At 55.3% G+C, this 25,966-nt stretch overlaps 1 protein-coding gene across 1 annotated transcript in view; it reads right to left on the bottom strand.

Moving 5' to 3' along the window:
* The window catches only part of TRABD2B (TraB domain containing 2B), a 182,520-nt gene that overhangs the window by 20,349 nt on the left and 136,205 nt on the right, over nt 1-25,966 (bottom strand). The window contains exons 3-4 of the mRNA XM_056122369.1: nt 4,643-4,789; nt 3,283-3,457 (exon numbers count right to left, since the gene is read on the bottom strand). Coding sequence (XP_055978344.1) covers nt 3,283-3,457; nt 4,643-4,789 — 322 coding nt within the window. The remainder of the gene's footprint in view (nt 1-3,282; nt 3,458-4,642; nt 4,790-25,966) is intronic.

The raw sequence follows: 25,966 nt of genomic DNA, 5'->3' as shown, positions 1-25,966 counted from the left end.
AGAAAATAGGAGACAGGACCAAGGATCTCAGAAGTTGGATCGATGATGTGACTCAGGGTTCTGGAATATGGGTGAGCACTGGCTCTCGGAGTTGGACATAAATGGGCGCTGAGTTCGTGCTGCCAACCTAGTTCTGCCAGGTCCTACATTACTCATCCTCTTCTAGATCCTTCTTCACGATTCTGGGAAGGCTTAACAAGTAAAAACAGGCAGAGCCGCCCAGGTTCCCTGGAGCTATGGGCAAAGAGTCATTTTCTTCTGGAGTCTGAGGCCCAGCAGACACTACGTTACTGAACAGAAGGAGTTGATTCTGAGTGCTCTGGCAGAACATTTTCTAGGCACTGGCTATTCTGAAGCAGGGCGAGCCCTCCCTGGCTATAGTTCACACCCAGGGGGTGCTCACCAACAGGGCCTGGAAGCACAGAGTCTAGAGAAGGCCTAGGGACAGCACCCACATCTATGCCCAGGTACTCAGTGTTGCTCTCAGACACCTCCAAATCTGGGCCACTGCAGGCCTCAGACCTTTGGGGCAGCCCAGGCTGTCTGCATCCTTCAGGTCAGAGAAGATACTGGCATGTGCCCTGTTCCCGGTCCTCTGTGGACATTTCTCACCAGCCTCTGCTGAGCACTGACTGCCCTGACCACCTTTCACACCACTGAACCCCAGGTAGCCTTGCCAGATCCATTACAGCGGTCCCCCAATGTCAGAGCCATCACTTCCTGTTTATGTCAGTTCTCTGGTCAGAGCCTCCTGCATTCACGCCTAATGCTCTCCTCACTTCAAACCAATAACCTCCCACCTCCTGCTTCTGCAAAAGACTTCATCTTGTACTTTCTCATTTATTTATTTATTTATTTATTTTTTTATGCATCAAGACTCCTATTTTCTGAATAAGGGAGAACAATCCCTTCAACTGTCATGCACTTAGTGGTTCCTTCTCTATATTAACTGCCTTCTTCCCCAGCACATGAGGAAGGCTTTCAACCATGGACCAATTCTCCTGACCCTTGGATAATATCCCTTTAATGGGGATAGTGGGCTGGAGCGATAGCACGATGGGTAGGGCATTTGCCTTGCACGCGGCTGACCCAGGTTCGATTCCTCCACCCCTCTCGGAGAGCCCGGCAAGCTACCAAGAGTATCTCACCCACACGGCAAAGCCTGGCAAGTTACCTGTGACATATTTGATATGCCAAACACAGTAACAAGTGTCCCAATGGAGACGTTACTGGGCCCGCTTGAGAAAATCAATGAACAACAGGAGGACAGTGCCAGTGCCAGTGCCAGTGATTTATTTGTGCTATGAGGGAGATTTTATTTATGCTATGAGGCCTCCTCCACCCAGATCCCCCATCTTCCAGTAGCTAGACAGTTACACCCACCAACTTCCCCAGCACCCTGTAATTCCATCAATGGCCAAGATCCAGAGACTATAAAACCAAGCTCCTGGAAGAGAACAATGCAGAATCTCCTGCACCTGCACCTGGTTGTCCTCACTGGGGCCCCTTGGAGGGGGGCAGGTTGGTTTTCCCTCCCTGCCCCGAGCAGAGCCCTGGGAGCTGAAGACCTCTAAAACCCAGCCACAGCCATGCTTAAGACCACTCTCCACATGCTCGGATGAGCCTCACGCATGAAGAAATCAGCAGAGGAACCCGGGTATGCAGGACCTGGACTGAGATCTCCAAGCCTGCTCACATTGGAGCTGGACCTCCTCCACCCAGATCCCCCATCTTCCAGTAGCTAGACAGTTACACCCACTGAATGCCTGGGCGCCATGTAATCCTAAAAACATCCAAGATCCAGAGACTATAAAACCAAGACCTCTTATTATCTAGTTCTCACTTTCGGAGAACCCGGCAAGCTACTGAGAGTATCCTGCCCACACGGCAGAGTCTGGAAAGCTCCCCATAGTGTATTCGATATGCCAAAACCCAGTAACAATGATGGGTCTCATTCCTCTGACCCTGGAAGAGCTTCCAATGTGGCACTTGCTAAAATCTCAGGGCTAGGATGAATGGAGACATTACTGGTGCCTGCTCAAGGAAATTGATGAACAACGGGATTACAGTGATACAGTGATGAGGGAGACGGAACCCAGATTTTCCACATCAAGGCACATACTCTGGCCCAGAGACACCTCCCCAGCCCCTCCACTGGCACACAGCTCTGATGAGAAGTCATCAGGCCACCTGTCCACCATCAAACCACCTGCCTGCTAGCTTCCTTCCTCTGTCTCTGGACTATAGGTGAGTCTTTATGGCTGGGGAAGCAGGCCTTACACTGGGGGGTAGGAGGGGCAGCCCCATCATGGTGATACCCAGCGATCCACAGGACCCTTCTGGATCAGACTGCTTGGCCCTCATCCTGCTGGGCCTGGCTTGGGCAGGCAGCAAGTGTGTAGTGGCTGGGGGAAGAACAGGATAAAGCAGAGGCCATGAGCACATGCACAGGCTGAGGTGTCTGGTTCAGGCACGCACCTGGAGGAATGAGGTCAGTGCAGATTGCAGGTAACACAGCAGTGAACATGCTGCAGTGCTGGGGGAAAGCTGGAGATGAGAGGAGGCCAGGCCACTGGCTGGTCCCCTGGCAACCACGGCTGCTAGCAACAGAGACAGTGGGCAAGGCAAGCCCCTGGGCAGCCCTACTTCCTTTGGCATGAATGACCAGAGCCCCCAGAACCCGCATCAGGTTCATGGTGTTCATGGAATGCTAACATCTGTGCGCATGTTATGGTGACGGTGATACTGGCTACAGACATCCCTTCTCACTCCTAAAATGGCAGGTGCGTGAAGTGTCATCTTGAACTGTTGCCCTCTTCCTCAACACGTAAAAGTTATTTCTAACTTGGCCTATTTAAGAAGAGGATAAGGAGCTTATGAGAAGATTCTAGGCTGGGGCCATGCAGTCCGGAGCGGGTGGGGCCAGTGTGGGAGCAGCTGAGCCCACCCTCTGTGCACCCCTAGGCGCTGCACTGCCTCTGCTGAGCTGACAGAGGCGGGGCCGGGCAGTGGGATCTGGCTTCATCCTGGGCTTCCAGCATGAGCTCTGGGGCATGAAGGTCACAGATGCTGTCCTGACTGGGCAGAGGCCACTTTCCCACAACTGGCACTCTTTGACGACTCCAAAGAACCACTTTTGTCTGGTTCTGAGCAGTGGATGGATTTCCTGGCCAGCTTTTGGCCCTCGGCTTTCCCTTTCAGAAGCATCGGTCAGGAGAGGGGACCCCAGGACCTCTGGCACCCCGAGACTCTCCACAATTCCCACCCCAGTCAGGTGCATACCTGCTCCAAAGGCAAAGAAGCAGATCTTGTCCTGGTTCTCCTGCAGCAGTGCCAGGACCCTCCTGCCCATGCGCTCGTTCCTCTTGTAGATGAGCTCCTGGCGGAAGTAGCTGTCAATTTCCTGGGCTGTCACCTGCTCGTGTGGTGGGAGGGTGGTGTTGATGAAGTTGGGCAGCTGGAAAGGCAAGACAGAGGGGTCTTCGGTTCCTTCTGGAGCAGGGGTCCTGCATTCCACTGGCCTGAGCCACCCCCATCCTGGGCCCCGCTGTGAAAATTGCCCGGAACTCCCCAAGGCAATTCACTGCCCACTTGGAGCTCACCTCTAGTCATGAGCAAAGCCAAGAAGTAACCACTCCCCCCGTCCAGAAGTGCAGATGTCCAGGTGTGTGTGAAGACAGGTAAGGCGGAGCACGTGAAGGTGGGGTTTGGGGTCTGCTGTGAATGGCTCAGGTAGACCAGGCAGAGACTCTCTGGGCTAAGTCTTAAAGGTGAGGCAGGGTGTCTGGGCAGGAGGGGAAGGTGCCAGGTAGGCCTATGGGAGAGCCAGGAGGCCTGTGCAGTAGGACTGGCATGTGCAAGGGGTGGCAGAAGGATGTGAGGATTGGGGGACTGAGATGCTAGGGCCACACAGTCCCCTGCAGAGATGCTACGTGGAACAAGTGGGGTTAACTGTGGGATGCTGTCCTGGCTAGTTATGGCTATTTGAGCACCCGTGAAGAAAGTCTAGGGGGCTTGGAGGTACCTAGAAGAACCCTGCTTGCACCCAGGGGGCTGGGGAGGGTTTCCCAGACCAGGGCGGAGGAGCAGGAGGGAGGGGGCTGGAGCTGCACAGTGGGACCTCAGGGGAGTAGAAGGAGGTATATGAGTACGAAGACCTGGGTGGGACTCAGGTAGTAAAGACCATCCACTGACCACTGTGCTGGCCCACAGACCCCATCTCCAGGAACTGGTCCTGAGGACAAAGGGGAAGCTTGGGGAAGTCCAGCTGGATGGATTGTCCTTTCTGGCAGAAATGGGGTCAAGGAAGAACCCCAGGGTTGGTGCCCTGGCTCTGAGGAAGTGCCAGTATCTCTTTCCTGATGCAGCACTGTACCCCTCAGAAACCTTGTTCTTGTCAGCTACTCCACTTGAGGCTGAGCTCCAGAACCACACGGGCTCAGAGCTTATGATCCCCACCTGGGTAACAGCTTCTCAACTGTCTGTACTGTTTCTTCTCTGCTCTCAGCCTCAGTTTCCTCCTCCGTTAAGTGTGTGTGTGGGGGGGTGCTAGCAGTTCCTGCTCCCCCTGGGTGGAGGGAAGGAGGCCGGTGGGTTCCTTGGGGCCCGCCTTTCCCACTGGTGGTGGGCAGAGGCTGCTCACCTGGGACGTGTCATGGTTGAAGATGACGGCATTGAGGTCCCCGCAATTGTAGTGTTTGATGAGGTCCTCGGTGGTATAGGGCGCCTGCAGACTCCCAGCCCGCACACTCTCATGCTGTAACAGCGTCTGGTTCAGCGCAAACAGCACCTGGAGACACAGAGAGGAATAAGTGCGGGGCTGGCACCCTCTTCTGAACAAAGGAGGTGTGAGGGAGCTGGGACCCTTCCTCCAACAGAGGAGGTGTGTGGGACTGGGCCTGGCTGGCTTAGCCATGTTTTCCCTTGCTGTTCACTCAGGTCCCGAGCCCCTGCAGCAACCCAGCCTCCATCCCAGTACTTTGCCCCACAGGTCAACAGGTCAACAGCCCAATGTTAGAGGCAGTGATGCAGCGAGAAGTTAACCCCAGCCATGTCCAGGCTGTGAAATCAAGCCAGTTAGCCAGTCTCTCTCTCTTTCTCTCTCTCTCTCTCTCGTTTTTTTGCTTTTTGGGTCACACTCAGCGATGCACAGGGGCTACTCCTGGCTCATGCACTCAGGAATTACTTCTGGCAGCGCTTGGGGTACCATATGGGATGCTGAGAATCGAACCCGGGTCGGCTGCATGCAAGGCAAATGCCCTACCCACTGTGCTATCGCTCCAGCCCCCCTCCCCCCAGTTCCTCTCTTAACGCTTTTTCTTTTCTGTGCTTTAGAAAAATGTTCCGGTGAGAACACAGACTTGTTAGATAATTAAGCACACTCTTGAACAAAACTAAGTAACAAAGCAAACAGCCCTTAGATGTGAGGGCCAACCTAAAGGACATTTCTGGAAGCTGTCCTCCTGCCAGACATAGGCTAGGGAGCTGCAGTTCTCCACCACAATCCAGCTGGCCTGTGGCACAGTTCTGCGAGCAAATCTGCTCATGGGTCTCAGTAGGGCCAGGCCTGCAGGCACTGTGAGCACTGGGGAGGTTGGGGGCTGCAGGTGCAGCCCCTGAGGGGAATCTCGGAGGAAGAGCCTGGCTCCTGGGCACTGCATATAGTCTGCTACTACACTACACGTGCATCCACTATTGGGGGCTGCGGCTCTGAGGGAACACGGCCCCAGAAAGCCTCCTAGGATGCTCTGTGTATAGGGGAGACTGAGGCCCATGAGGGGAAGTAATTTGCACAATTTCATATAACTGGCTTTGTTATCCAGACAAGAAAAAAAGAGAATCCTGCCTGTGATTCCGATCTGAACACAGATGGGGGAGACACTTAGGGCAGTCCCCGTCCTGAAGCGGGGCTGGTCCCCCATCCTGCTGACTCCTGCTGGTTCTCAGACCCTGTTTCCCCTGAGGGAACACTGGCTTGTCGGACAGACCCTGTGTCTAAGGCCTGAGCAAGGCTTTCTGGGTCCACTGTGAGAACCCTTCACCCCCACAGGCCACTGACCTCTCTCTCGCCTGTGCTCCTCTGCCTTGGGCACCTTTAAAGAGCACATAGGGAAGGCAACTCCTTCTCTGTTTTTTTTTTTTTAATTTAGAAGAATACACCTGGCAGTGCTCATGCGTTTACTCCTGACTCTGTGCTCAGGGATCACTTCTGGCAGTGCTCGGGGGAACACTTGTAGTGTCAGATCAACCCCGCCCATTCCTGTGTAAGGCAAATACCCTGCCCTCTGTACTATTGCCCCAGCCCTTTTCCCTCCGGTTGTTCAGACGTGGAGGGTCCCTCTGGCCCTGTTTCCAAAGGCTTAGCCCCCTGGCTTCCAGCCCTGCCGGAGTCCCTCTGTGATCTTCGTCTCCACCCTGTACATGCTGTTCCCTGAGCACATGCTGTTCCCCAGCTCCACTCATAGATCCCACCTGGAGATTCTATCGAATGCTACTTTGGGAAGCTTCTCTAACCCCTACAGGCCAGTGGGCCAGGACAGCTGGGGTACAGCAGCTCAGGCCACTCCTCCTAACGAGATGAATGAAGATGCGGTCAGAGCCCACCACCTCCCATTCTGACACCACCCCTGAAACGTGATCTGCTATCAGTAAGGGATGCCCAGAGCAGCAGGGGGGTCCTGGTGCTTCTGAGATGGCCACAGAGAAGGGAGTATCCCTTCACAGCACAGACCGAGGATGCAGGTGGCCACAACTGCACACGCCTATCCTGGGTTGCCACCCCCCTGGCCTGTGTGAGGTCATGGAGCCAGTGCCTAAGGTGCTCGACTAGAGGGGAAAAGGCTTCCTGGCCTGTTCTCGGCACATGGACCTCCCACTGTCTAGCTCCCCAGGAGGTGTGAGTGTGGTAGCATGGTATTCTTCAGCCTTCTAAGGCCTGCAAACTGGCACAGGCTTGTGGTGTGCTCTGGTCTGTGGTCTACTCTGGCCTGTGGTCTGTTCTGTGCCCTGCGGTCTATAGTGGCCTGTGGTCTACAATGATTTGCGATCTATACTGACCTGTGGTCTGCACTGACCTGAGGTCTACACTGACCTGTGCGCTACACTGGCCTGTGGTCTGCTCTGGCCAGTGGATGGTGCTGATCTATGCACCAGGGGCTGAAGCCCTCCTTTCTAGTGAGTTAAGCCCGGTATCTTCTGCAGTACTGGCATGTAGCCAGTACCAGAGAGATGTGCGGTAAAGAAAACACGGAGGAAAATCAACCTGAGCATTCCCGATGGGCGCCAGTGGCCCTGGAGGTCATTAGGTCTCATGCCTCTGTGAACCAATTTTAGTAATGGAATGCTTTTTGGTGTTACTACTTTCCAAAGGAATCTTTACTTGGAACTCCAAATGTGGAGCTGCTAAATTTGGAAAGTCCCGAGGTGAGGGAAGCAGGCTGGAAGCCTGCAGGGGTTCCTACATGTTCCTACATGTCTCCATGGGACCCACAGATGGCCCTAAGCCCCACTGGAGAATCGCATGCTCTCTGCTCTTGCCATTAGTCAGTGGAGGAGTTGGCCTCAGCAGATGGGGGACTAGTTCAAGGCTGCAAGGTGGGGGGCGACAGGTCAGAGCAGGTTTTGTCCTGTAGAGCAGTTTCCTGCAGAATGGGCACCATGGGGACAATGTATTCCTACACTTGCAATCTCGGACCCAGACCCAGGGACCATCCACTCACGCACACAACTACCCACAAACCCAGGCCCTCCGTAAATCATACATGCATTCCCTCACACATGTACTCATGTACACACTTCCTCAAACATGCACTCATGCACACACTCCCTCACTCACACAGGCACTCATGCACACACTCCCTCACTCACACAGGTACTTTTGCATGTACTCCCTCACTCATACTCATGCGCACACTCACACATGCATGCATGCACTCCCTCACAGAAGCACTCATGCACATGTTCCTTCACTCACACAAGAGCATGCACACACACACACACACACACACACACACACACACACACACCCTCACAGAATCACACTTACATGCACTCCCTCTCTTCCTCACAAATTTTCTCACTCATTCAGGGCACATCTACAGTTGCTTCTCTACAAGGACTGGGGGTTGGTGATTGCCTGAGTTTGGTTCTCTCCCATATGGATCTCATTTAGAAGCAGAAATGCCAATAGGCCATCCCAGTGGAGCATCCCAGTGGAGGTTGCTAAGTTGGGCCATCAGGCCCATGCAGGGCAGAGAGCAGTGCAGCCTGACTGCTGCCTCCTTCATTCTGAGCTCCCCAGCCTGATGCTGCTCCTGGGGCCCCCAGGCCTATGCTCCCGGCCACTCTGGAATAACAAACCATCCCTGCCTGTAGCCTCGGTGGCTCACTCTGGGATAATGTTTATGATAAGGCTTTGACATAGAATAATAAACACGGGACACAGTGATAGCTGCCTCACTCCCGAATGGCTGGGATGGAGCCTCGGCCACCAAAAGCCTGGAGAACCTCAGCGTCCCCCTTGCCAGGGCTCACTGGCCAGGAGGTGGCCCGCGGCATCTGCGAAGTGCAGGTCTGGAGTTTAAACACATCTCTAGACATGCGCCCAAGATGGAGCGGCAGGCGCCAGGAGGGTGGGGACTAGTTTATTGTTCCAGATTAGTGTAGTAAACAGTCGGGCAGTGGGGACCAGGGACAAAGGGTCTTTGCATTCAGTCATGGCCCACAGGTTCAGTGGAGGAGAGGCTGAACACTCCTTGTTAAGAATGCTGGGATCCCGGGATCCAAGGCCCAGGCCCAGGAAACTACAACCAAGGCCACACCCCACTGGGCAGTGTGTTCTTGTGTCCTGACCCCCACATGTCACACACTTTTCCAGGAGACCAGGGACTCATCAGGGACAGAATTCACATCCTGTTCCCACTGCACTTCTCTGCATGTGCAGGTGGGTATGAGGGCTGTGAGACTCGTGGGGACGGAACTTCCCTGGACAGCCACTGAAGACACAGCCACGCTTTTCTCAGGTCTGCTACTCTGGGCCTCTCGTGCCTCTAACTCATCCCAGAAGGGAGCGAGCACACTGGCTGGGTGAGATATCCCGATCTGGGAAGTGGGATAGGGAAGGCTGAGATACTGCATACGCTACATCCCGGATAGTCAGGATGTATCAGATCTTTATTTCTGAGAGGTCTGGGCCATTCCTGGGCCTGTCTGTGTAATGGGATTCTTACCATTTCCATTGAGCTTAGCTGATCATTGGGTATAGTAACCCCAAGAGATGGCCGAAGGGTGTTCTGAGAGCAAAGACACCCAATCATTCACGATAAAACGGTCTCTGTTTTATTTTGGAGACGCGGTTCATTTATCCTTCATTTGTAGAAACCCTAGGAAGCATGACAAGTCCACTTTCCCAAGAGGAAAACTGAGGTTCAGAGAAATGAGGGTCCTCTTCTCCACAGTCAGGGCCACGATCTGGTACCTTTGCTCTGCCCAGTCTTAGTGGAACAAATCCTTCCTGCCACCAAGGTTCTGCGCTCTGCGTGAATCTTCTTTTGCCCCCAGAAGTCACCTCCGAAATGGAAACCCCCCGTGTGGTGCAAAACGAGCACCATGGAGCAGAACTTCGCAGAGAACCAGCTAGAGCCACCTTATCTCAGTCACAGAGCTTTTACGAAAGGCAAGGGAGAGAAGACGGAAAGAAAACCCTAGCATTAAATTGTTCAACACAGAAGGAAGAAATCGGGGCCGCATTGAAGACTCTCAAAATGGTCAGTGAAGAAACCGGTATGAGGGGAAGCGCGTTAGAGGCGGAGGGCGAGGAAGTGGGGGATGTGCTTATTATGGATTTCTTTTAGATTTGGGGCCACTCTTGGTGGTACTGAAGGAGTACCCCCAGTTCCATGCCTAGGGGTCCTTCCTGATGGTGCTCAAGAGGCAAAGTGAGGCCAGGGATTGAACGCAGACTATATGGAAGCTTTGCATGAGCTCAACTGGTCAAGTTGTCTCTGTGCATGAGAGAAGAGTTGGGAATGAGGCCTGGAAGGGCCCATATGGCCAAAAGCCTTCAACGTCAGGCCCTGGGCTCTGCTCAGTATTCCACCTCCACACACGCGTGCGCCCTCTCAGTCTGATCTTTAGGAGGGTACGAGTTATCCTGAAAGACTGGGGAACCCGTGGATGAGCACATGGAGACCCACAGAGGGACAGTTCCCATGTCAGACCATGGGGCTGCCATCAGAGACTGTGAAGTGACTGCATTGTGGATCTGAAGCACGGACTGAATCCTTTTAATTTTTCCTTCTGTCACAAACCCGCCTTCTGGCACGGCCATCCAGAGTTCTTCAAAAGGCAAATCTCCATTTTCATTTGCAAAATCAGTATGAAATTCCCAGAGGACCCGTCTAACTCCTGTTCTGACCACAGAGCAATTATCCACTGGCAGGGAGGGGGGGCTTAGTTGTTGGGAGGGAGGTGAGGTTCTTGAAAGCCCTCCTCGAGGATGTCGGGGTGGGAGATTGGGGCTGGCTCTGTGAGCACTCAGTGCTGATGGGGGAAATCTTCTCTCAGTCCCAGGCTGCTAAGGGTTAAATACACAAGTATGCAGAGCAGCACCAAAGGCCAGGCTCCTAGTGAGGATGCTGCCGCACACAGGCTGTGTCACGGTCTGATTCTGCTTGCTGAGAAGGTGGCACAGGTCTTCCACCTCGCTGGGCCTCGGTTTTCACACCTGCTAAATGGGCAGAATATCCTTATATAAAGCATCATTGCTCTTCTACAGGGCTTTTATTTTTCCCATCCAAGCAGAGCAGAGGGGACCCAGGGGCCTCTCCTGGCAATTCTCTGCCAACCAGGCCAGCCACCTCAATGCTACGCCTGCGGACTGGGTGCTACTTTCCCTCTCTCTCTCTCTCTCTCTCTCTCCTCTCTCTCTCTCTCTCTCTCTCTGCAGCAGTGCCAGGGACCAGGGCTTCCCTGACTATTCTCGGAAGCCTCCAGCTGGAGATGCTCGGGGGACCATGTGGAGCTGAGCAGGGAACAGGTTCAGGTCAGGCAACCCTGCACTTTAACCCCTGTACTATGTCTCTGGCCTTTCTTTAGGGAACAGCAAGAAACTTCTTATCCCTACTCAGGAGTGGGGTGGCTGGGGGTGGGGCTCAGGAGCCAGTCCTGTGGATCCTCATTCCCCGTGTTTAGTTTCTTAGTGCCCCGCTGTTGCAGACAGACAGACCTTAGAGCCTGATCAGTTCCATTTCTCCCACTAAGAAGCACATGGTCAGGGCCAGGGTGGAGGGACGCACCAGGGAGGAGACCCCCAAAGAAGACACGCATGGAATCTGACCTCACTCAGGAGAGTGGGGCACTGAGAGGGGGGTGGGGCAACCTGGGACCAGCAGAGAACTTGGTCCAGAGTTGATTCTGCAGCCCTGTCTGTGGGAACTGACACAGGCCAGACTTAGGGCAGCACTGCTGGGAAGAGTGTGTCTGGCCAGACTGGGTGATGAGGCTGACTCCAAGGGCCAGGGAAGAGCCCTGAAGCGTGCCGCAGGGACCAGAGACATGGCCACTGCCATGTGTTTGCTGTGTGGAGCAAGTGTCAAAGGGGACAGGCTGTAGGTGAAGTTGGCTCCCTCCCCACAGAGGATGAGTGGGTCCCCTCTGGGTCTGGCAGCTCTGTGGGTGCCTGGAGAAGGGCAGGCCTGAATCCCAGTTGGCTGGAATGTTCCCGAAGCCTCCAACCCCAGGGCCCAGCGCCTCTCCCTTCTTTGCTGCCATTCCTTCTCCCAGCCTATAAATTTCAGGGCTGACTCCCTGTCCCCCTTCACGAAATCTTGAGGTTCCTGCAGGGACAGCTGGACAGAGGGGTGGACCAGAGCAGCGGGAAGGAAAGAGGACTGTGTGGGCTGGCCTGGGCTGGGGCCTTGGCAGCCCAGGGCATGGACAGTCTTGCTAGGATCCTGGAAGGAGATGGCGCCCAGCATTTGACCTCACTGAAGACACTACTCCTCTAGCTCCTCGCCTGTCTCCAGCTGCAAGAGACACACGCTGGGAGAGGAGGGGAAAATCGGGGTCTTTGGGCTTTATGTCAAGGGATCAACAGCCAATAAAGTCTTGCATGGGACTCCTAGTGGAGAGAGGTGACAGAGGCCCAGAGAGGGGAGGCAGTTGCCTGATGCCACACAGCAGAGTGGGGAAGGCAGACCCAGGGAGCACAAGGCATCCGAGAGCTTTACCCAGCAGCTTGGGTCTCCAGTTCCCCCTCATGCTTCCGTCCCCCACCACAGAAAGAGAAAACGTTTGGACATCTGGAGACAAAGAATGTGAAAGAGAAGCTGAGTCTCTGGTCTTGGGGAAAGAAGCCTGAGATGTCACCCACGTTCTGGATGAGCACAGATCTATTTTCACTGCAGGCGGGACTTCCTTGTGCTATTCGGGGCCTTCTTGCTGCATGTCTGGCTCAGCAGGCCAGTCTGAATGGAGTTGATGGAGGAAGTTCAATGGGTTAGTGCAAGGGTCCATCTGCTTCCAGGATCCACCATGGTTGCAGCCTTCTTAAGAGGTCAAAGGTCCTGCTGCATCTGCTACCCACAGGACTTGGTGGCTCTGTGAATGCCTGCCCGTCCCTGGACCTAGCTGCTCCCCGTCTATAAGCTTCTGCTACTGGGATGGGCAGCTTCAGGCCAGAGTGTCTGCCCTGGGATGTTGGTTCTAAGTGACCAGGGTGGAGGAACAATGTGTGTGCACGTGTACATGTACGTGTGTGTGTGTGTGTGTGTGTGTGTGGTGTATAACAGAGAGAAGATGAGGATAAACAAAAAGAAATAATGGTAATAGAAAGTAAGTAAGAACATGAGGAAGACAGGATTGAAAAGGAAAAGAGGAAGATGGCTTCAGAACAAGAGCTTGGGCAGTAGAGGCCTAAGCATAGATGTACATTCGAGCACGGGACAAACAGCCCACTGCAAGTCCTGAGGAGACCAAGCTCAAGGTGACCCAGTTTCCTTCTTCCAGACACCAAGACCCATGGATCATTTCCCATGGTCCAGATTTACTCGGCCCAACCAATCTGGGCTATGTTCATGCCTGCAGCCTCTCTCTCCCTTTCACCCTCTGTTTTCTTTCATTTCTACTTGCTCATGGAGAGCACTGCCCGGGGGGCCTGAGGCTCAGCTTGAGTCTTACACCCTGAGCATCCCTAACCTAATGCAGATCCCACAGGGGATGGCTGAACAGAGACAGGTTTCATATGTGTGCCTGTGTGTGCTCAGGTCCCGCAGTTTAAATCCTCACAGCTCTACTCTACAGAGGAAACACCTCTGGCATGCCTGGAGACCTTACCTACCTCCCCAGACTGCCAGTTTTGTTCTGTATTCCTAACATCATCCTTCTTTTGTATTCCTAACCATCTGCCTTTACAGATGTTTATAATGCCTTAGTTCCCTCCCACCTCAGGGCCTTTGCATGAACTGGTCCTTCTGCTGGATAGAGCATGCCCAGTACCCCTACCTCCCCCTCATTTATTCCTATTCACATTCAGCGGTCCCAGTTACGTCTCTATTGTGAGACTTGTTGTTACTGTTTTTGGCATATCGAATACGTCATGGGCAGCTTGCCAGGCTCTGCCGTGTGGGAAAGATACTCTCGGTAGCTTGCCTGGCTCTCTGAGAGGGGCGGAGGAATCGAACTCGGGTCGGTCATGGTGGCTGCGTGCAAGGGGCTGGAGCGATAGCACAGTGGTAGGGCGTTTGCCTTGCACGCAGCCAGCCCGGCGAGCCGGGTTCAATTCCTCCACCCCTCTCGGAGAGCCCGGCAAGCTACTGAGAGTATCGCACCCGCACGCAATATGCCAAACACAGTAACAACAAATCTCAAAAATGGAGACGTCACTGGGCCTGCTCGAGCACAATCAGCGGAGTCAACACCACCTTCTAAACTGACCTTTGGGAGCCTCCAGATCAGCACAGGAACCCCCATTTTCAAGGTTCCCCCCACAGCCTGGACCCTTCTTTCAGTGCTTATAGTTTTCACTGTGAGACCATATGTCTTCGAGTGTGATCATTTCTTTCATGTCTGCTCAACCCAATAATAAATGCAAGCGGACTGGCAGCTTTTCTATGCCAGACATGGCACTAAGCCCTGTACAGATATCACACTCAAGCCCCCGACAATGCTGTGAAGTAGATCCTATTTTCACCCATGGTTTTAGATGAGCCATGGAGCGGTCAGGCAAGTGGTTTAAGGTCGTACAGCCACGGAGGAGACATGGAGGGAACCCGGCCACTCAGCCACATGCCCAGCGGTCGACACTGCATGGGGTGGGGGTGGGGGGCGGGTATCACAGCTGCTTCCTTCGTCCTGACATCCCGGCCCTTAATCCAGGAAAGCAAGGCCAAAGGGGCTGGTTCCAGGCCTCGGGAGCCCCGTCTGGAGCCAGCGCTCCCAAGCGGTAGGCGTGCTTCTCCAGGAGCAGGAAGGAGCTGCAGCAGCCCAGCCGCAGAGCAGAAGGCCGGGGAGGAGGGGCAGGCCCGGCTTCTCAGGGACAGTCCTGCTTCCCAGGGCCCCGGCCACTCCGGGCGCTGCCCAGGCCTCCCGCCTGGTGCTGGGGCTGCCGTGGGGTGCGAGGAGGCTCCTCTGCTGCCTGTGCCACAGCCTCTCAGGGCACCGATGTGGCCACATCGGCGGGCTCGGGCGTCCTGCGGCAGTCCCGGGGCTGCGTGCGTGAGGAGCCCAGCGCCATCCTGCACCAGACCTGCAGAGACCTCGCTGTCCTCCCTCCTGGCGGCGGCACCCGGGCCCCAGCAGCCTGCCCGGGAGGTCATCAAGCCTGGGAGGCTTCCTCCACCTCCCTGGCCCCCCTTTGAAGGGGATCAGTTTCCCCCACAAACATAATTGAACAAAAATATGAGAGAGAAAAGGTCTTTGTTCTCCCATTTACAGCGTCAGAAAATATGTAACAAATTAGCCGTTTATGAGGTAAGAGAACAGGGCTGAGCGCTGGGAGCGACAACGGGGCCTTTCAGCACCGAGCGTGGGGGGCAGCCGCGCCGGCGGGCGCCCAGTGCGGAAGGAGGCTCGCTCTGCCCAGGGCCTGCCCGCCTGCAGCAAGCTGGCACCCACAGACTGAGGGAGGCCCCTGCCGACCCTGAGGCTTGGATGGGGTGAGGCTGGCCAACGGCAGCAGGGGCCAAACGGTCGAGGATGAGCACAGTGCCAGGGAATGTCAGGGGTCCACAAGAGTGAATGGGATGGCAGGGGGTCTCGCTCCCCCACCTGCCTCCTAAAGCGAGAGGCTCTGCAAAGGCCCAGGGCTTGGCTGCCCATCCCACTGACCTCACAGGATGGGGGCGGGTAGAGGTGTCTGGCCCAGGATGTGTCTCTCAAACACCTCTGGTTTTTCTTCCAGGGTTTGAGCAAACATTCCAGCGGCAGCTTCAAACACAGGCTGTTGTTAGGGCCAAGGACAGGGATGTGTGTTTCCCGTACCAGGGGTGGCTGGCGAAGCAGGGAGCTGGCGCTCGGCAGATGGGGGCGGGGAGCACATCTCCCTAATCTCCCTCCATTCCTGGACCCTCTGGCTGGTCCAGGGCAGCTGTGAGGGGTGGGGAAAAGTGTTTCCAAGAGCCCCTCTGGGCTCTCCAGCGTGGTGAGTTTGAGATTCCCCAGCCTGACAATGCTGTGCTGACGCCCCCGGCTGCCCAACACGTCCACCCTGGCAGTCTGCGGCTGGCGCCTCTTGACCTGGGGAGTTGCCGGTGGTATGTGTTGCCCAGGTGATTCCAGGCTGGTGCCTCCCTGGTCCCTGTGCTGCCACGGGGTGAGGCCCCGCGGACGTCCTGCAGGTATGGGGGGTATGGCTTGCCTTGCTGCAGCCTGGCCTCCCTTCCACGCCATGCTGCCATGGTCAGGCCGCGGCCTGGTCTTTGCTTTTCCTCTCCGGTCACATAGAGGCAGGAGGCGCCCAGTAGCACCGGGCCTGGGAGAGCAGAGGCTGGCGACTCATGGGTTCCTGCCAGTCCAGAGTCAGGCATCCCCGCGAAGAGCGGGTGCTGGGCTCCGGCATGAATATCCTGAGTGTTTGGTCTGCAGTCACAAACACATCGCTTTCCTGGATCTGATTTTATTTATTTGGATTGGATCTTAACAGTTCTTTACAAGGCTGAAACCGAAGCTGCCTGGGGTCCCCGGGAGACTTGCTAAAACTTCAACTGCACCCAGTTTAGCAGAGCAACTTGAAAGTCAATCAGCGGCAAGGGACAATTTGCCTCATTATTTCCAGCCCTGGAATTTGGCAGCAGATGGAATGCTGGGCCTGGTGTGGACGTGGCACTGGGCGATGAACACAGCTGGGTCTGTCGCTCTGGCTCCAGAGCTCAGGGTCTGGGGCTGCAAGGGCTGATATTCTCTCTGGGGGTGGATTTCCTGCAGGGGGTCAGAGTGGGGGTCAAAGGCAACACCCTCCTCCCCCAGGTGTAAGGCCGCTCCTCCAGATCCTTGTGAACCAATCCTTTAGGGAAAGGACTTGGTGTGGGATGAGTCCCTGCCTACTGCAGGCAAAGCCGGGTGGAAATGGGCTTGGTTGCTTCCCTCTCAGCACCCTGAAGAGACAAAGGGTCAAGTCTTGGGCCGGAGAGATAGGACAGCATGTAGAGTGCCTGCCTGGTCTGTGGCCAACCTGGTTGTGTCCCCGGCACCCCATACAGTTCCCCTTGCACCACCAAAAGTGATTTTTGAGTTTGAGCCAGGAATAGGCCCTGAGCACCAGCAGGCGCACCCCCCGCCATGCTTTCTCTGTGTGGTCCAGCCAGATCCCCTGCTTGAAACAGAGGCTGCCTCCTCAGACTCTCCCATCCCCAGTTATCTGCTGGACCATTCTCCTCTTTCCAGCTCATTCGCTTCATTACTCGCTCTCTCCCCACATGTTCCCCACCAGAAGGCAGGCAAGTCCTTCCTCTGGGCAGGGGTATTGGAGAGGTCTGCCCATTCTTCTCCATCCCCAGCAAAGAAACTACACGACGCAGCTTTCAGGCACACAGACGAAGCTGGTGGCATTAGAATGCCAACTCCCGGCCTGGTGCATCAGACCCTGTAGGGCTGGACTGGAAGCTATTAGCACAGAGGTGGCAACAGTGGGCAAGCCTGGCAACTGGGTTCTCCTTCCCATCTTGCTTCCTGCCCCACTTGACGCCCCCCCCCCCCCCGCTCCCGATCCCCACACCCTACGGAAGAGCAAAACTATGAAGATTTTGCCTGCACACACACATTCTCACTTAGTACCCCTACCCTTTGATCATTTCCCTGGAAAGCAGCAGAAGCAGGGCTGGGCGGGGCGGGGGGGGGGGGTCGTGGATTGGGAAGGGGCACAAACCACCTACCAGGGGCACATGAGGTGGGAAGAAAGTTGACCTCAGTGTTCTTTCCTGGCTCCAGGTGTTTGCCATGAGTGCACTCCGCCTGGCACTCCTCCTCTGCTGCCCACCTTGGGCATAGATTCTCTGCCTGGAGCTGGTGTGAGGGGACCACTCTTATACCCAGAGAGACCTGCAGGTGGAGCCAGCACTTGCTGCTGTGATGGAGACTCTGTGCCAGGGACTCATGGGTCTAAGAAATCACAGGGGGGCTGAGGAGTGGAGGACCTGGATGCTGCTCTGGGCCATGGCCTCAGAAGCCCGGATCACAGGTCTAGATCATAAGACAGGAAGGACACCCAGATGACTCGATGGCAGCATGCCCCTGAGCCATGCTGTGACCCTTTCTTGTGCCCTCTCTGTGATAGCCAGCGGCATCCTCCACACCTGGCATCTCTCCAATTCTGGAAATTGCTTTCACAACCAGGACCTTCCTGCTCATCTCAGACCAGCTTTGGGACTCGTGGAACTCGTCTGTGCTATGATCCCAGACAGGCCCCAGAGGCTGGGTGGTATCTGCTCCCAAGGGGGTCAGGTCATCTCCAGAGGATGGCAGGCTGGAGCAGCACTCCTGGGGCCCACCTGCAGCCCCCACCTGCCATCACTCCCCCATACACCTTCAGGCTGTCACCATTCCTCTTCACAAGCAGATACCGGCATTTGAGGGAGAAAATATTCTACAGGGGCTGGAACAATGAGGCGCCACTGATTAACTCTCAGCCAACCAGAAAATGTAATTAACCTCACGGCCTGTCCTGAGTGACAGTGCTTCCTGTGTCTCTCCACACACACACACACACACAAGGTCACACACCACTGCAAACCCACACCGAGTCTCACAGACACACCTAGAGGGATACTGCCTGCCCCCAGTCAAACACACTAACACGCTCGACATACACACACACTAACACAAAGTCACACACACACTAACACACAGACGCACACTAAAACAGACATACACTAACACGCAGACATACACACTAACACACACTAACATACAGACACTTACACACAGATACACACTAACACAAACAGACATACACACTAACATGCAGACACTAACACACACACTACATACAGATACACATTAATACACACAGACATACACCATCACATTGTACATGCACAGGTGTTGTCACACACAGACATAATGATACAATCACATGGGTATACACAGCTCCATACACATACAGTGATTTAAAAACCTACACACACTGACTTACACCGACACACAGGTGTGCACAACACCCCAGGCACACGGTCACATGCACACAGTCACATACACACATATTCCCAACACATGAATCACACACATATACTGGTAGGCATACACTCAGCCACACAGACACAGCTATCCATCAACACCCTGACATAAAGTCACACAAGCACACACAAAGACAATTGTACATTCACTAGTCAGACACAGATACAAAATCACACACATGCATTCACACAGACACTGGAATACATAGGCATTCAGTCACACACAGTTATACCCAGACCACTGCCCTCATAGGCATACACAGTGACACCCGAACACAAAGAGAGCCACACTCAGACCACTGTACACCCATAAAGGCATACACAGACGCATACACAGTCAGACTATTGTGCACTCGTACACAGTCACAGGCACATACTCAGCCACATCCAGACCACTACACACTCACCAGGCACACAGAGTGGCACAGACACACTGACCCACATATCACAGCTGGGCACACACACATACAGAGGCCAACAGGCACATGCTGACATCAGACACACGGACACAGTCACACCCCCCGACTCGACTCATCCCTAGTCTGACCCACTGCTGCCCTTTTCTCTGTCACACGCATGGGCCCCTCCGGGGAGAGCTCCAGTTCCATGGGGACGCCAGGCACAGGCTGCTGCTCAGCTAGGTCCTGGTGTGACGTGCAGATTCAGGAGCCCAGGGACCTCCTCTCCCCCACAGGCTGGGCGCCTTTCCCACACCATTCTAGGAGGGAAATACCGAGGCCCGGAGACCTGTGCTGCGGGGCAGCTGGGCCTGGGGGCGCCTGTGGCTGCAGAGCCTGCGACTGGGGCTTTGGCTCTTCAGGGCCCCGCCTGGCCTAGGCCTCCCCTCCCAGGGCACAGTGAAGAAGGACACGAGGCTCGTGAAGACTCCAGGGACTTGGGGGTGAGAGCAGCTGACCCACAGCTTGCGGTGGCTCTCACATCCCCCAGGGAGATCCTGCGGTGGGCGCAGTGCCAGGCCGTTCTTGGAGCAAATGCCACAGAGCCCGACCTCTGACTTCACTTCCAAGTCGGAGTGAGGGCCAAGCTGCCTGGCAGAGTGGTGTGGAGGTCACTGCTTGGAGGCGGAAGCACCTTCCAGCCCTGCAGCCTCTGCTGGCCTACCATGCTTTCTGGGGGCTCATGATGGCACCGAGTTTGGGGGAAGCAGCGGTCTGGGGCAGCCAGGGCTTGCACTGGGAGAGTCTGAGCAGAGAGAAGAGCCCTGAGCCCCTCAGCAAGCTGCATTGCCTGCTTCTTTCTTCACCTTCTCTCCGGCTGGGCCGGTGGACAACAGCCAAGGCCTGGAAATCCAAACCCAGCAACTCTGGGGAAGTCTGGGGAGGGGTCTGGGGACCCCTCCAGCAGTGGGGCCTTGGGCATCCCCTAGATATCCTGCAGTCAGCCCTGAACTCCTGAGACCTTTTGACACAATAAACAGAACATACTCTCACTGGTCATCCCCCAGTGATATCCGGACAGACAGACCCCCAGGCCCTATGCTGCTGAGGGCACAGCCAGGCAAGGGCTGTGGGAGACGCTACAAGACCTCACAGGTGCAAGCAACAGGACAGAATGGTGGCCCGGTGACCGCATGACCGCATGACCAAGTGACCTAGGCTGTGCTCGAGGTGAGGCCATTAATAGGCTCTTTCCCTCCACGGTCCCATTGTTCCCAGGCCTGGAGCGGCCTGTGAGCTGCTAATCACAGGCAGTTACCGCAGTGGCACATCATAAACAGTCTGTAAAAAGGCCCAGGGAGCGAGTGCTCGCCACACAGAGCCAGTCAGCACCCCAACACACACACACACACACACACACACACACACACACACACACACACACAGAGTCCCTGAACAACCAGCATAAACTTTCTCTCTGGGGGCTTGGGTTCAGAGAAAGGGGAGCTTTCCGAAGGTCACAGAGCAGATTGGACTGGGTAAGGAATAGTCTTTGTTTCAAAAACAGCATGGGTAGGAACAGAGGCAGGACCCCACTGCCCCCGCCAGCAGTTTCCAAGCACTCCTCACCCATGTTCTTATGAATGTACCACCAGCTGTCTTGGAAAGGAAGCCTGCGAAAGCCAGAGAATCAGTTCACTGGCGTCCTGCAGCTGGTGTCCTCTTTCCACAGTGACTTCACCTGGACCACCTCGCTTCCAGCCCACGGGCTTCCCACGGGCCTTCCCTTCCTCCTGATGCTGCCACCTGCAGCGGCCTCTCCTGTTCACCCCAGATTGCGCTGGAAAGTCAGATGAGCATCTCTCAGCACCCCCGACATGCTCATTCCTCGCCCTGCTCTGCTAAAGCCTGCTGCCGCCCCTCCTGGGCTGGTGCCTACCTCCTGCTGCCTCCATTCTCTAGGGATGGTTCAGTGGGAGAATTCTCGGGCCTCTGAGCTCCCGAGGGCAGAAATCCTGGGGGCCAGCCTGGTTTGGAGTGTGTCCTCAGACTCACTTGGGGTCACACTGATCTTTTGGAGGCACTGGTGGCTCCAGCCTGAGTTGAGGCATCCCTATGGGCTCCCGCCCGCCTGGTAGACAGTGTGGGAGAAGGAACAAGATTACCAGCATCTCTACTTGTCCCCTTAAGGCCCAGCTGGCTCTCCAGGGGCTATCACAGAGGGTGCTAGTGTCTGGGTGGGGCTGGGGCGGTCATAGGGTGGTGGGGTGTGCTAGGGTCCCTTAGCCTGTGAGGGTACCTTTGGTCTCAGATCACAGAACCTGGGGAAAGAACTTGGGGTGGCTGTGCCCATTTTATGGTCTGGTGGCCAGAGGGCAGTGCTGTTCCATCAGCTTGGGCTGGAAGAGGGCCCCTCCGTCCTTGGTCTGAGTCTCTCTGGCTCTAGAAGGGATTGGATCTAACCCACTGGCAAGGTGAACCACAGATTTAGTGACCTATAGGCTTTAAGGAGTGTGTGTGTGTGTGTGTGTGTGTGTGTGTGTGTGTGTATGTGTGTGTGTGTGTTGCGGGGCGGGGGGGAGAGGGGGGAGCCCTCAATAGCCCCTTCGGTGAGAAGGAAGCCGAGAATGGCTGCATGTGAAAACAGCAGGGTCTCGGGTCCCTCAGCTACAGCAGGCTGTGTTCGCCCATCTGTCTGTCTGTCTGTCTGTCTGTCTGTGTCTGTCTGTCCCATTCATGCCAACTCCTGTGTACTGGGGGACATGCTATGGAGGTGACAATGCTGCTGGTCGATCTGTGAGTGGCTCTTGTCTGATGCCTGTCCCTCCCCCCACCCCAGCATGTGATAAGAGTGGACATGAGGGGGTGCAAAAGGGTCCTTATAACTGGGAAAACACAGGCTCAGACTGGCCCAGGGTCACCCAGAGAAGCCTGTCTACACACTTCAGACAGCAGGACAAGTTCTTGCATTTCAAATCCTTGTAAGCAGCTGATCTGAAGGCTCTCGGGCCAGACTCAAGGCGTTGACAGAGCCTGAACTGGCCTGTCAGAGAAGCCCTAAGGGACCTCCAGGCACTCGGTGCTCCCAAGAGGGGCTGCTGAGGCTGGCGGGAGGCAGTAGGAAGTGAAGCTCAGCTTCTGCATGGCTGCAGAGGCCTTGCTCCGGGTTCAGTCTGGACATGGCCCTCCTCGCCACGGCACTCTAACCGAATCGCCTAGTTCACCTGACTCAGGCCCCAGAGCCAGGCCACTTTTCTAGCCCTCCCTCCCTGTCTCTGTCACCATCATGTCATTCTCCATCAGGTCTGAGACCCCATCCAGCACGTGCATTTCATGAGGCAGTTGCTCCAGGAATAAATTCACACTCCAGGGGACATTACTCCAGGAGTAAACTCACACTTGTAACACACTTAAACACGCTTAAAACATTAACCCCCAAAAGGTTCTTTGGTGCCACCAACATTAGGAACAATGTGAAGCTTCCACAGGTGTGAGGCCTCTATGTCCCATCACTGCCTCCTCACGGCTGACCTCTCCAGCCTCTGGGTCCTGAGCCGGCTGCCCGCATCTTCCTGCCCTCCGAAGTCTGTCTATCCTTAGAAATGGAGCTCGATATCCATCCTGAGGCCCTGGGGGTCTGGTCAGGGTTCTTCTGTGCCCTGGCAATGATTTCATCTTTCCGGGACCTTGCTGTCCTCCCTGGCTCTTGTCTCACAGACTGGGACCTCCCAGAAGGTGGCAACATGCGTGGCCTCCTGGACCCCTGGTCTCGTGCCCAGTGCCAAGAACACCCTAACACCTATCAGTGCATGCGGGAGGGCCGGGAAGTCTGCAGGGCAGAGACTGGGCCCCATGGGCTCTCCAGGACACTTGTGTGGGGGCTTGGCCTCCCAGCCATTAAGCCACCAAGTGGGTGGCTGCCCTCTGCTGGCTTCTCGCCGCTCTACACTGGGGGGCCCTCAGTTTCCCTCCTCATCTCAGCTCCAGGACCCCACTTTGCAGGCCTCTGAGAAGCAGACAAATGACAGCACCAGGAGGGCCTGGGGCTGGACAAGCACGAGGCTCTGTGCACTGACAGCAGGCCGGTTCGCCGTCAGGCAGGGATCCGTTATCTTTTCTCTTATTTTCTTTCCAGTTAACGGCTGGTCCGGCCCGCCTGCATTATTGTTGGCACCGTGAGCAACGGGAGAGGGAGAAGGAATCTTTAAGGGAGACTCTCTGGGGGACACTAGTATTTTTAAAGGTTTTGTGGGTTATGAAGCAAATCTCTGTTCTCTGTATTATATATCTCAACTGAGTCTGAAGAATGTTTGCAGAGTCTTTGGTGACATTGAAGCAGTAACTAGGAGAGAGAGAGAGAGAGAGAGAGAGAGAGAGAGAGAGAGAGAGAGAGAGAGAGAGAGAGAGACTGATTTACAAAGATGTTTGTTCAGAAAGGCAGGGGACCAGCCACCTTCCCGAGCCATGGGGCCTAACATTGCTCTGGTCACTCCAGTCCACCTGTCCTGGTCTCTGAAGAGCAGGGGTGGAGGAGACGAGGAGCTGGGGGGGGTGCAGTGTTCCCCACTCACTGAGTTTTCCAGCAGTGGCTCGTGAGAGCCTCAGCCTAGTGGGAGAGCAGAATTATTCATGGAGCTGACCCAGGCCTCGGGAAAAATGCAGGGCTGCCTGGAGTTGAAAAGGTCAGTGTGAATCATGAAAACAGACTTTCTGGGGAGCCGGCCTGGCTTGAAAATACACGCAGTGCAGTGCAGTGGCGGTTTGTGTGTTCTGGGGGGTGTACATGCAGCTTGGGGCTGGAGATGGCTGCCAGCAGCCGAGTGCTGGCCGTCGGACTCATCATCACAGGGGGGTGCTGGGGTGACTTCTGAGCACACTCGCGTTGTCTCTCAGCTTGCTCCTACCATGAGTGGGTGCCAGTGGGTCCTTGGCACTTCCACTGCTGGAAGGTGGCCAGCACTGCAGGGACCCAGGCCTGGACCCACAGTGGGCCAGGAGCATGAGATGAATTCAGGCAACAGGGGTCTATTCTTCTGTTTGTGGGTTGTTCCCAGGAGACAAGGTGGAGAACCTGCTGGCACATCTAGGTGTTTAAGACATCAGGCTCTCCTCATGCTGGGGCCTCTTCCTCAGGGCTCATCATCATCTGTCCACTGCCTGCATCCCGGAGCACTGTTCAGGGACACTAAGACTCACTGCCCACCCTCCACAGACACAGGGCCACAGTCAAACATGCCTATTGCTGGAGTTCACATTCTACAGGGAGCCACAGCTAACCAATTCGGGCAGGGAGTCAGAGTCTCAGGAAGGGATGAAGCGGGGCTGGAACCCAAGTCCTGGGTCCAGCTCGGTGGACAGTGACTGTGGCTGTGGAGGAGACACTTCACTTCTCAGGACACTGCCTACAAGGTGGGGGCCTTTCTGTTTGGAATGGGTGGAGGGATTTGGAGGAAGCTATCGGCATGCCCAGAAGGGCTCTGGGTCTACATCTAGTTCTGTGCTCAGGGGTCATTCCTGTCAGTACTTGGAGGGTCATGTGAGGCCAGGCTGGAACTGGGGTGCGCTGCATGCAAGGCAGCCCACAGCTCTCTGGCCCCAATCTGTCTGCAGATGCTCCAGTGATTGTGTGCGAGACAATGACCAGCAGGTACAAGGACCTGTGGGAACTGAAATGGACCATGGTCCTCCCTCCCGACTCCCCTTCGCAGCTTGCTGCATGGACACTGAGCCTTTATGTGGCAAGTTGGAGCAAGACAGAGGAAGCCCCAGGAACTCCCCAGAAATGGGATGACTTAACTAAGATGATAGGGACACCTGTCACGTGGCAGTCCTGCCAGGGTCGGGATAACCTGGGGTGCCCTGTCTTTGTTATGCCCAGCGTGGTGGGGAGCCACGATCTGGGGATGTCTGTGAGGAACAGAGGGTTGTGAGGAAGCATCTCAGCCTGCTTGGAGAAGATGGGGAAACTTTAGGATTCCTTGAGACAAAGGCCCAGCTGTCTTAGTCCGCAGTGAGGGGTCCTGTCAGCCCTCTCTTCTGGCTTTGCAGCTCTTGACTTTAGGGCCACATAAACTCGGCTCTCATGGCAAGTTATAGTAAGCAGCAGAATTCAGCAGGCATGGCTTTCTAGAGAAGAGTTATGCAGATGTCTTATGTGAAGTAGGGAGGAGAAGTAGTACGGTGGTCTTCTCGAGAGGGTTGGGGAGTGCTGCCCTTCTGCACCCCCCTTGGCAACCTGGGGAACTGATTCAGAGGATCAGGATTAACAAAGACCGATAAGAAGCACCCAGCTGGTGTGGATACTTGTATTCCCCATCTCAACCTGGGTTCCACTTGATCTACAGTTGAACTTCTCAGGTTGCTATTGAATCTAGACACTTCATGTGTGGGGCGGGGGTGGGGCGTGGGGGAGGTCACATCCGGTGGTGCTCAGGGATCAGTCCTATCAGTGCTTGGAGGACCATATGGGATGGCTGGCATCAAACCCGGGTTGGTCATGTGCAAGGCAAATGCCTTATTCTGTCCCCAGACACTGAGTTTTAAATCTACATTGTCTCCCCTGTCTGCCTATGGCAGAAATCTGAGTTGATATAAACACAGATGCCTATAAGAGGGATGACTGAGGAAGCAGCCATAGGAATTGACATGGGAGAGAGTCTGGGACGGGAGCCTCGCTCCTAGTCCAGCTTCCCTTGGCCTGAGCTCAGGTCAGCAGGGCAAAGGGTCTCTCATACATGAGTTGATCATACTAGGTTTACTCAGGACAAAGTCTCAGCTTCCTACCCGGCTGAGAGGTCAAAAGACAGAGCCCAGAAAAGAGACTGGAAATTAAAAACTGGAAGCAACTGCCTTAGATGGAGCAGTGGCATGTGAGCCAAACCCCTGGGCAGAGGCAGTCCAGCA

This window comes from Sorex fumeus, unplaced genomic scaffold (genome assembly GCF_029834395.1).
Source record: "Sorex fumeus unplaced genomic scaffold, SorFum_2.1 ptg000045l, whole genome shotgun sequence".
In the NCBI taxonomy this organism is placed as follows: Eukaryota; Metazoa; Chordata; class Mammalia; order Eulipotyphla; family Soricidae; genus Sorex; species Sorex fumeus.
Note: the sequence above shows the minus strand (reverse complement) of the source record. Positions and strands in the feature narration are given on the sequence as shown.